This window comes from Diorhabda carinulata, chromosome 10 (assembly GCF_026250575.1).
Source record: "Diorhabda carinulata isolate Delta chromosome 10, icDioCari1.1, whole genome shotgun sequence".
NCBI classification, from domain to species: domain Eukaryota; kingdom Metazoa; phylum Arthropoda; class Insecta; order Coleoptera; family Chrysomelidae; genus Diorhabda; species Diorhabda carinulata.
Window position 1 is genome coordinate 6,361,391 of NC_079469.1, and position 12,636 is coordinate 6,374,026.

General features: G+C 30.5%; 1 protein-coding gene across 12 annotated transcripts in view; it reads right to left on the reverse strand.

Annotated features, from left to right (window-relative positions):
- The window catches only part of LOC130898531 (diacylglycerol lipase-alpha), a 59,441-nt gene that overhangs the window by 20,368 nt on the left and 26,437 nt on the right, over positions 1-12,636 (reverse strand). For 6 of the 12 annotated variants that reach the window (XM_057807904.1, XM_057807899.1, XM_057807908.1 and 3 more), the window contains exons 1-10: positions 9,208-9,546; positions 7,246-7,553; positions 5,411-5,622; positions 4,329-4,430; positions 4,094-4,268; positions 2,897-3,113; positions 1,298-1,792; positions 642-849; positions 354-589; positions 37-266 (exon numbers count right to left, since the gene is read on the reverse strand). In XM_057807904.1, coding sequence (XP_057663887.1) covers positions 37-266; positions 354-589; positions 642-849; positions 1,298-1,792; positions 2,897-3,113; positions 4,094-4,268; positions 4,329-4,430; positions 5,411-5,622; positions 7,246-7,340 — 1,970 coding nt within the window. In that variant the 5' untranslated portion in view covers positions 7,341-7,553; positions 9,208-9,546. Of the gene's footprint in view, positions 1-36; positions 267-353; positions 590-641; positions 850-1,297; positions 1,793-2,896; positions 3,114-4,093; positions 4,269-4,328; positions 4,431-5,410; positions 5,623-7,245; positions 7,554-8,874; positions 8,901-8,943; positions 9,118-9,207; positions 9,574-9,947; positions 10,233-12,636 lie in introns of those variants that run through there. The other 6 variants (XM_057807907.1, XM_057807906.1, XM_057807905.1 and 3 more) reach the window with 6 other exon arrangements.

Below are 12,636 nucleotides of genomic sequence, written 5' to 3' on the forward strand. Positions count from 1 at the left end.
CAAAAACACTGATTACAAAAAAATGAGAAAACTCACTGTCCGGATGTTGGATGATGTCTAACAATGTGTATCATTCTTCCAGGTGGGTATAATGGCGGATGACTAGATAAGGCGATCGTACAATCCGATGGATGAATGCTTATCGCTCGTGCTTTTTCTTTACTCCTCATATATTCAGTAACGTCTTTCTCTCCAGTTGACAATTCCACAGCAGAAGTTGGTTGTGAACACCCACAACAGAGGACGCTACACGAGATTGTTTTCCACTGTAAAATACGTAATCACTCTCTTATTTTTTATTAATCAAATTAAAAAATTACTTGAGTCAATAGAAATGTTAACTCCATACTTACTTTTGGATCAACACTTCTTTTAATGGCATTAATAAGATCAGTTCTGAGAGTCTCCATTTGATAGAGTCCTATCCTAGGTACAACGTCCTTTCCTACCACTACCGAGACTGTAAACTCTTTGGTATAATCAACAGCTGGAGCTGACAGAAGACCTCCTGGTGGAGAATAACAAAAACATTGAAGAGTAGGTTGTCTTTGCCTTAACAATATCCCGAGTATACTAGCAGTTCCAGCACCTAAATAAATTTCTTATAGGCAAAAGTATCAACATAACATTTTGGTACCAACCCAAAGAGTGTCCCACAATGACTAATTCAAATTCGTGAGTACCCCTTTCAGGATTGTGAGCCCAAGCCCGTTCAACTAATTGTTCCTCATCCAATATTTCCAAAATGTACTGAGCCGCTTGAACCATTCCTTTATGACCCAACCAATCTTCTTTGGGTGGGTTTAAAGGTAATGTTTCACCTTCAGCATTCAAATCTGTTAGAATATCCTACAACAAAATGTATCTGTAAGCAATACGGTTGAATTTTTGTGACATGGTATGTGATTAGTCATAGATCAGCCTTATGGAAATAATAAATAGGCAAATGTTAAAAAGAAGAGTATTTAGAGCTAGAATAAAATTTGAGAGAATATAAAAGAAAATATGAATAGTGTAGAATACAATTAGAATACAATATCAATAATGTATTCTAAAACAAAAGTAAGATAATTACAAGAAGTTCTAAATTAAATAAATGATGGAAAAAATGGTAAAAAGCCATTGAAATAAAGAAAAACTATGATGATATGGATAAATTTCAAATAAAAACTAGGGGGTCATCATAATATCTCATATTTTTTTTAGTTTAAAAAATGTTCCTATACTTTTGCTACCCAAATATTGAAGAAAACAATATTTTTATTGAAAAAAATTCGTTTATTTTGAAATGACTTACCTTCATGGAAAGAGTGCCTCGAATACTTATCACAATTTTTTTTCTATCGTAATCTAAAGCTACAAAGAACGGTGTCTGGCCTATGTCTACGTGGTAAGTAGCATAAATAATTTCGATATCTCCGACTATACTTAATTTTTCAGTTGCAGCATAATTACAATGACAACAGTTATCGTCGACTATCTGCGGAGATGTATTATGTCTAATAGGAACACAACAACAACACCTGAAACAACAAATAAAACAAAAGAAAATTTTAAGTGCGCGTGTCGAAACGGCGGTATCTAAATACCTCAGACTAGGACACAGTTTACACATTCCTAACGGGTTATTTATTATGAAGACTGGCCAACCGTATGCTTTGACAGCGAAGTGAGCGAAATGGATCACCGATTGAAACAGTTCTAGATCCGCGCCTTCTTCATGTAAAGATAGAAACTGCGTTGACGGTGTGATAGCCACTCCCGATAGAAACTCGTAAGTGTCGTTCTTGCGCTGAAAAGACGTTAATTCTTCAATACATCAGCTTCAGAGTAACAATAAGTGACAAAATATTTGGTTTTATATGAAATAGTTATTTTTTCAGATTTGTGTAGATTTTTATGACACTTTAAGTTTCACTGTACCAGATGATGAAAAGAAAAAAAATTGTGAGGAAAATTGATTATTTTTGGGTTAAAAAGAAATTATAATAATTGCAAGAAATTCGACCTTTTAAAAACTGCACCTGCCTTGAAATTTTTTGAAATAGTTACCTGGAAATACCTGAATAGATAAAAATGATCAAAAACAGACAGCAACTAAAAGGAAAATTACCAAAGTGGTAAAGAAGTACAGGAAAGAGAGAAATTTGTACGATTGCGTGAGGATACCCAGAAAGATTCAATGATAGAAGGTAATCACTTACAGGAGCCTTCCCCTCCAGAGATTCCGACAGATGGTGGAGATACACAAAATAAACATACGATTTAAAAATCAATACTCAAATTGACAAATATTGAGTTTATCGATTCTGGTCGCTATTCAAATTTTTGTGAATTGGTTAGATTATAAATGACGTTAAATTTTCATAGGTAAGGTTAGAATAGATTGGGATGTTAGCCTTGAAATTCTATAAATCTTCGTATTACCAACCAAGTTTCCACTACATATATTGAAATATTAACGATTTTCTTATGTTAACAATGACTTGCAACATGTATTGTTCCTTTTGAAACCACCCAGGATGGTTACAATGTTAGATTTTTCAATTTTCAAGAACAATGGAAGAAGGATTGCAGTATTGTCGAAACCTTTCGTTAAAATGAAATGAGAGTTTTTGAAAATTCGAGCTTTTAACGACTTGACCTGCTTTGAAATTCTGCTCTTATTAAAATTGAAAACGAAGAATAAAAAAAAATATACACGCTTGTATTTTTTGGTGATTTCTGGTAGAATTGACAATTACTTTTCAATTTTTTGAGGCTATATAATAAAAACAGCATTTTTACTATGTAAGGACAACATTTTTTGAAATTTCTTCATAAACTTTTTTTAAATTATCATTTAGTTTGATTTGTGGTTATTCGTTCAAGAAAAGATCACAATATCGCTCCTCACCTGTTCTACTATCGCTTTTCGTTCGATTTTTTGGAATTTTCGTAGTAATACTAAACCCACAATGACGTCAGAAGGTACTACATCTAAATCTCTAAAAAAATCCGATAATAATCTTGCGATATCGGTAAAAGAATTCCTATTTCTATCGGACGTTGAACAACAAAATAGAAAACGGCATCTATTATGCCAACTGTCTTGATAAGCTCTAAGAACTTTTCTGAAAAATGAAAAAATTACATTCTAGGTATAGGTTATATACTATAAAAATCGTTACCCGACACGGGTTTCAAGTCAGATTTGTACAACGTTACCAAACTTTGGAAGTATTAACGAAATATAAAACAATGAGGTTATGTTCATATTTAATATCAAAAAACAACATTAATGAGTAATAAAAATTTGATCTTAGTAGTTTAAGAGAAATAATCAGTATATTTTCTATATTGTCTCAGTTAATTTAGAAATTCCAAATTTGACTTAAATAATGGTAGAAAAAATCATATTTTATTTTTTATGGGGAAAAATAATTCCACCAAATTTACAATATTGTAAAAAAACACAGAAAAAAATTGAATTTTTTAAACAAATAAACGTGCTTCGTTGTATATTTTCAATTAGCTTATTTCCCCATAAGACTTAGGAAAAAATCCACGAGAGGCATCACTACTGGGGGGGTACATATATTTTGATTCCGAGTAACGTTAAACCCACACCATTTGACTGAAATAAATAAATTAAAGTAAACAAATAAATTATTCTGCCTAATAAACATTGTGCTTTCATTAAGAAAAAGATATTTAACGATTAAAAAATATTTGTGGGTATTAAACGTTAATTTAAATGGAATAAAACGCAAATCAGTTACCAGCAATTGTTATTTATATTAGTAACTGTCGATTTTGTAAGGTTATGGCCCCAAGATTAACTTTTAATACAGCCAAACCACAACATTTTGTAACGTTATGGCCCAAGACTGAACTTCTAATACCTAAAACAAGCAAAACCCAACATTTTGTAAGGTGATGGTCTACAATTAAACTTTTAAAACCAAAAACAGCCAAACACAGCATGCAAATATGATTTTATTTTCGCTTTTAGTTCAACATCTTCTGTTAACTTCAATACACCCCCTACTGATGCTGCCTCTAAAAGATCTTTTTTAAGAGAAAACTAATTGAAATAATTAAATCTACATACCTCTGTCTCCAATTCCTCGTACTACCTGATCTTTTGTACTGAAACTTGGATTCCGATTCCCTCATTGACCTTTGGTACTGTTTCATTTTGACCCATGAGCGTCCAGCGCTATCGTAAGTACACCAAACGGTTATTATCACTGAGAAAAGGATGCACCAATTGAAAACTACCATAACTAGAAACAATTATGTAAAAAATAATTTTTAATTTATTATATATGTGTTTTAATGTTTACCTAAAACAATTTCCTTGGCGTTATCTATTGGACATTCTAAATAATATTTTACTAACCAGGCTATTCCTGCTGATAACCAAGCAGCTTCTACTAGCATCACAGCTAGGAGAAAAAAAGATCTGTATATTCAGTTTTAGTAGACAAAAGATAAAAAATAATTTAAATAAATGTTTTGTTGAGAAAAAATAAACGAAAAGTGAAGCTATACTTCCGAAACTGTCCGGCTTATTATTATAATGAATCCACGTTAGTTTAGCGTTTTCGAAATTGTGAAATCCATTTATCGAGATCCAGTTGTCTGAATTATTTCCACTTTTACCAATAACTGGATTTGTTGGCTTTCAGTTCAACTGGAATTGTGAATCGAACCGAAGGTTTAATTTTGGAGGTAAATTTTTAAAAGATGGGGGCTTGACAGGAAAGAAGAACAGTACAAAAAAAGTAAAAAATAATTGTTGACGTTTTTATTTCAAATTTTATATACATTCGAATTGGGAACTGTCTATGTTAAACCAAAAGCGATGAACGGATGTATGTTTTGATAAGGTTATGTTTACTTTAAGTAAGGTTAGGTTTACTCTAGCTTAGGTCAGGTTACCTTAATCAGCTGATAACTTGAGAAAAAGTTATTTTTCTATGCACTATGATATGTTTTCATAATCTAGAAGAACTGCTATTTCTTGTAATTCATAAATCCAGTTTCAAAAAAGCGAACCAGTCAACAAATCTAATCATAGGTAAAACAGGAAGTATTTATTTCCGCCACCTGAGACCGCGATAAATGGATTCTGCTATCTCGAAAACGCCAAATTAGCATGTTTTATTATGATTCTAATTTACGGAGAGTATTATAGGAATAATGTGGTAAATCCCAGAAAAAGAATTGAAACAAATTCCATAAAAATAAAGAAGAAAATCAAATAATATTAACAAAGGTTCTAGTTAACCAAGGTTTGGGAAAGATTCCATATGATATTAAATGAAAAAAAAAACATATTAGATGAAGACGCAGCAAAGAAAGTAAAGCTCAAACACCACGATGACAAAAAAAATGAAAAATGATGCAATCAATGACTGCTTACTTAGTCTGAGGTAGAGTATATACTGCATAGAGGCTCTTTTGCCTGTATCTAGAATGCTTCCACGCATGGCCACTACGCAGATGACGAGTTCGATGAGCATAGAAAATATTAATATGACTAGATATCCGATAATCAGACACCATAGTAAAAAAATAGAATAAACGCTTCTGTCGTAATTTACTAGGGAGAGTATCACACTCAGTATAATGGTCCTGAAACAAAAATACTATAAAATATCACTAGACAATTCTAAAATATTTTATTAAAGTGTCTTCCTACACTTTATTTTACTTAATATTTGATCATATTTCCAGAAAAACTCATTTAAGTGTTTTCACTTTAATCTGTGGTGAAATCTGTGTTTACAACGTTCCCAAACTCTTTCTACCACTCACTAACAATGGTTATGGGTAGTTCAATTCAACCAGAATCCAAAGACAATTTGATATATTTTAGTAAAGTGTCTCCCTACACTTCATTCTACTAAAACTTTGATCATATTACCAGAAATACTAATTTTTAAGTATTTTTACCATATTCTGACAATACTGTTTAGTTAAACTTGACGCCTATGCTGAACTCTGTATTTACAACGTTGCCAAACTCTCTACCACTTTCTAACAATGGTTTTGGGTAGTTCAATTTAACTAGAATCCAAAGACAATTCGAAATATTTTAGTAAAGTGTGTCCATACACTTTATTTTACTTAATCTTTGGTCATATTATTTTATATTTTACAAGTATTTTTACCATATTCTGACAATACTGCTTAGTTTAAACCTTCATTCCACACAAAAAATTCCTACATTTAGAGATTTTCTTCTAGTGGTTTCATTTTAGTTCTACAATTTTCTCAAACACGTACTAATATCTCCACCATCCGCCGACTGCCATTTTTTTTCAGATAATTTGTTACCTGACTTTTTGGTCTTTCTGTAGGCCGGTTTCCATTCTGTTTTTTTATTTTTTCAACTGCACTATTATTTTTCTTCCGTTTCATGTATCCTGATCTTATTTGATACATATTCATAAATCTGCCCATCTGTTTTTGGCCCATATATTATCATATTAAGTTTTTCTTCATAATTTTTTGCTCTTCCATATTGCAACAAATCACATTCACTCTATTATAGTATATTGCTATTCAGTTCAAGAACTAGTAAATCTCGAAAAACAATGTGCATCGAAAGGTAGGTGGATTACCCAATTGGTCGATTTTACGTTGTTGTTTTTCAAGGTAGGTATTACAATCTAATGGAAGCTTAAGAATTAATGTTGTAGACAGCTTGTTGAGACAGGAACTGAGAGAAAGGGAGCCAAGCTACACAACAGTGTCACGAAATCCCGCCTAACATCGTTCCTAGCATCTGCAACTCCTTGTGAAGGCTACATAATATAAATTGTATTTAGATTATTATTGTCATTTTATTTAGATTTCTTGAGATCTCTACAGCAATTATGGGCTAGCCGCCTCTAATAGTACTAAATAAGGGTATTGATATGACATTCTTTAATTTTTTATATGCCTATTGATCAATGTTTTCAAAAAATACTGTTTTAATTTCTTTTTTCGTACTTCAAAGACATAAAAGAAACTAAAATATCTTCCAACTAAGTTGTATAGTCAGTATGTGTCCTTATTTTTTTAAAAACAACAATAAGCTAGATATCTGAATATATAATTGCTGGTTCAGTATGGTGTGAATCTATTTTGGATTATTCCATTCATAAACATATTCTTCTAGACCCTAATCAATTTTTTATTTCGTACTATTAATTTTCACATGAATTTATAGAGACATTTTCAGAGATCTTATAAATCAATTTTACTCACCATATCAAATGTACAGTAGAAAGAAACACTCCAGGTACAACCAAATCATCTGAACCAACACTCCATCGTCTTCTAAATACCACCAGCCCTGGCATATCCGTAAGTAATACTCAATGTTATTCCTCTGTTTTTTGATATTTCAATTTTGAATTGTCTGTGAATAAATATAATCGAAATTCAACTTTGCTGCGAAGCATGTTTATATTGTACCAACGTTACAAGGGAACTGTAACAGTTTAGAAGTAAAGTTTCATTTTGTGAGCTACAGGCACCCACATACAAGTCGTATTAAATTTCCAGAGAAGTATCTACAAAAAAATATATAAAATAATTAAACCAAACCTAGTTATTTAAAAATAACTATGATAATTCCCGCATCTAATACATCTAATTATTTATCATAATGTTCTACATTATATTTAGGACATTTAGAATTGTATGTATAATATCCAGTAATAAAAACTGTTATTTGATGCTTTCTAATAGAAATTTATTGAACTCCCCGTGTAACTGTTGAAAAATTATATGGGTCAAGCACATCTGTTATTAAAATTCCGTTATCCAATATTCCTGCATTAAATCAACATAATTTGCCGAATAAATAAGGGAAGTTCAAATATATACCTTTTCGTGACAATAGCGGCTTTGAAGTGCCACTCTATTTAATTGAAGTGCTTCATATCAACGTTTTTTCCCGCTTAATCTGATAAAAAAATGTTGTTCAACCCAATTATCACGAACATACGAAAATAAATATCTAAAAACCTCTAAACGCTGAGCAACAGCATTAGAATCATCACCAATGTGCTAAAAAAATCTTTTATAACATCAAAAAATGCCTATACGGATATAGTTATAAACATTAAAATGTCTATAATCACCACTTCTACGCAAATTGTAATGAAAAAATCACAAGTACGATGTAAATTGATTATATAAACAAAAATTTATTTGCATATCTTCCTCCCCCCGTAAATGTTAATACGTAAAAAAATAACACGATGGAAATGCGTTTTTCGCTATAGAAAGTACAAACTTGATGCTAATAAAATGCAAACATTCCAAAAAACAGAATCGAATTATTATTTCGACTTAATTAAAATGAGATATTTCAATACTTTTTATAATGTAAATTCGTATTGACAGTGTTAAAATATTCACCTTGAATAAACATTCTAAACAGCGGATATTTTTTTATCTTTACCAAAACAGGGAATTCTAATCTAACCTTCCGGATAGATTAGTTAAAAATGTACGACTATCTAACTTAACCTACACAAATCAATTTCTCAATTTTTTGCAAACTAGCCGATCCCACACCTGTTCGACAAGTTCGACATAGTGAAATATTTTTACTCCCGTAAGAAATTGCTATAAAATGTATGGGTTTAATTAATAACCAACCGTGAAAAATAGTTAGATAAACATTTGCTATCTATTTAACTTTAATCTATACGTTTATTTTTTTAGGTTAACCAGTCTATTTTATCGAATTCGAAATGCGCGTAAACGAAAGAATTTATTAGACGTTTTCAAAATAAATTCCAGTATCCTATTGATCTTCGTCTAAAATAACTTCTCAGCTTCACTTAAGAAGTAAGCCACCTGCTTATTACAAGGCCTGTTTACCTAAATACCTCCGTGACCTATTTACAAACATTTCTAAATATGCTTGACATTCACAACTTTTCAACTTACTAGGTACAATCGTCTGTATAAATTTTATCGACTTTTATTTATACACACAAGCATTACACCCACAAAACATTTATTTAGATCAGCACATAATCTTTAGGATTCGTAAAAATAAATAAAATAACCATTCTAACTAGTCATAACAAAACAGTAGGTATCCAATACTAATTATTTATGTAAAGATATTGCACATGATTAGCTCTATTGCAGACGTTGCTGACTAATTAATTAGATTTGCAATATTGTATCAATTCTTAAACTACTCACCAATAAATATTTAATAAAAAAATACCACACATTGTTTTAACACCACCATTAACTCAATATTATAATACCACTGTTAGAGTTGCGTTTCTAAATATAAAAAAACATTTTCATTAAAGATTCTGATAAAATGAAGGCACACACATAATCTGACATATTTTCGTAAAAGCAAAATAATGTTAATTGATCTTGATCACTTCATAATTAATGTGAATGAATTGGTTTCGTAATATACAAAAAAGTAGACAGATCTTGAATCCTCAGTGAAATAACATTTTCCACGAATGCAATATTTAAGAGGGCGAGATTTTAAAGATACCTCTGATTTTGTTGGGTGAGATATTTTCAACGATCGACGAATACTAGTACGCGGTGTTGCCAAATCATTAAACAAGCATCCAAGCATAGTCGAATTTATGTATGTGTTGTTATTTTGGAACTAGTGAACTCCGACCTTTAATAAAATAGTCGATAACGTTACTAAGAGATATAAAAAATGCAATACAGATTTGTATGGCGGGTTACGTAACTAGTAGAATGGAACTTGAACCTTCTTAAAATATCAGAGATGTAATGTAATGAAAACTTTATACTAAAAACATGATGTGTAAATATTTCACTGAAAAATGTAAATAATTTTTGAGTTTCGTGGTCCTGACATCTTACTGTTCCTCAAGAGGGACAGATGGATTCAATTTTTTATTACTAAAGTCTATTTTTATTCACCTAATTAACCTGCTTACCTATATCTTTTTAACAACTGGAGATAAAGAGTGCAACTTTTTCAGGCTTTACATTATTTACGGCCCTCAAAACCAACTGTTTTACATAACTCATTTTAAAAGAATTTCTCTTCCATAATTATTCTATAAATTCACTGTATCATAAACACTTTTACATAAATGTTTAGCTAAATCAATTGAATATTAATGCTTTTCTCATCAACTGTCAAAGGTCCGATTTTACAACATTTACGAGGTCCTTCCAAAATTTCCATAATCACAATAGACTGCACACTTGCACCTTGCCAGCTGCAACTAAACTAAACTGTTATTAATTCACAACCTGGATCTCCTAATCAAATGGAAAAACCTAAAATCGTATTCTCGGTGACAATTGTTGTGAAGAGATTCTTGGAATTGAAATGAAATAAAGTTTCTAACCTTTATTGACAAATAGGTACTTATTGAAAAAGAAATCTTATGATACGGTTCTATAATATTCAATACACGGGGCTTTTGGCCACTCTAAACCTTTTTCTGTTGTTCTGTAGGTATAGCTTATGGTTAGACTAGACCGATAAAAGACGAAACACTTGTATTAGCTCAGACACAATTATGAAAATTTTAGGAAATATTTCGTTTCTTTTTTAATAATATATAGTACTTGCATTAGAAATTAGGTTATATTATTCGCTCCTACATAAATTGGTACTCACGTATTTCTTCATGTATTGACCATGAAATGTGATTTTGCTAACAGGAAACGTCTTCAAAATAAGAGAAACGAAAATGTAATGTAAAGTCGTTCCCTTGCACTCGCATATACCAATAAAAGTGTCTATTCATATGTTACTTATAATTAATTTATACAATAACGTTTCTTCAATATTTATTAATGAATTTCAAAATACAATATACAAAGTTTGTATATTGTATTTTGAAGAAACGTATTAAATGAAGTTATAAATATTATTTTCATAATTATTTACACTCCCAAATATAGTACATAATCAGCAAGTTGTTGTTGATCAAATTGGAATATAATAATAACAATTTTCTGTATTAACGACACAACAATTTTAAACAATTATTTTAATACATGACAAAAACTTGGAATGTATAAAAATGAGCCGATTAGCTCAAATAGGCAACACGTCATACACATGCTCCCTTTTTACTAAAAATAGAATACTTTGCAATTTGAGTTCAATTCAAAGCAAATTACTGGTCAAGGTGCACTTTCACTGTTTTTCAATACCTTGAAAAATAATTATACTTGCCATTACCAAAGAACTGAACAACAATGATTGCGAAAACGGCGGCAGGAAATAGTTTTTCAGTGTGAAATTCATTGTATGAAATTACTCGTACTCGTTAAGATTTTAACAAAGATGGAATTCGTTCTGCAAAAGAGTACCAAAACCAATATTGAAGTAACGTAAAAGGTCATCAAAGATTTTAAAAGGTTAATTTAATTTTAGGAACTACAAGATAATTCGATGGGGACATGTAAAAAAGAAAGATTTCATTCTTATGTTTCTGTAGTTAACGTGCTCAAAATAATAACTAATGTAATACAATCACACTTCAGACACATAACTACAATATTGAACAGGGTCGTATTTGTAGTAACGACTAAGTCAAATTATGTAAATAGTAGTTAATGAAGAAATAATATTGATTAAATTGACTTATTATAAAGAGTATTTATTCATTTTGAATAGATTATATAAAAATATAATAATAAAAAAGCTATTAAATATCGTAGAGTAGTTTTTTTTAGTATAATATGTAATAGTTGATGTGGTCTTTGGCATTTCACATTATAATACTATATTTTTCTCAAAAGGAATCTGAACAACATGTTATATAATATAAAATGAAAGTGAATAATTACAAAATAATGAAGATGTAGAATGTAATGCAGTAAGAAAGAGATTCTAATCAAATTTGATAACGAACTATTTGCAACGAGATTCACAGACTATTTTATAAATTCAGATACACTTGATATACTAGAATACATAAATTTATTATTTTTTTTACTCATATTAAGTATCGCATTGAGTTCTGCTTTCAACAATGTTATAGGGATAATCACGGGGAACATTAAAGTACATAATAATTACACCTGGATATTAACGAGAATAATATGGAGATTGTAATATTTAAGTAAACATTTATTATGATCTACATATTATTATTACCCAGTCAATTAATGATTTTGATTTAATGTCTCTTGAAGAAGAAATTAAAGAAATTTATATTACGAGGATGGTCCCCTTCTTCAACAGAGAAAACACAAAAATTTTGGAAAAAAAAATATATTTATTTTTTAACGTTATCTCCTTTTAGCTCTATAGACTTTTCCCTGCGATGTTCAATAAGTTCAATACCCTTTTTATAATATGAAACGTGAAGCTCCTCAAAATAACCATTAACTGACGACATCATCTCTTCATTTTTGACCACCGTTTTTTCAAGTCTGGGAAAATAGGGTGCATGAGGTACCAATTCAAACTTTAATTATGTCTTTGTTTTGATGAAACAGCACTTTCTTCTTAGTCAAATGCGGCCGTTTTTGCTTGATTTCTTCGCTCAAACCTTCCAATAAGTTTTTCCTTTGACCTCGCCTGCAGATGGAACCATCTTTGCCTTCTTTGAAGCCCGTTCTCCATTTTCAGTCCATTGTTTTGATTGTTCTTTTATT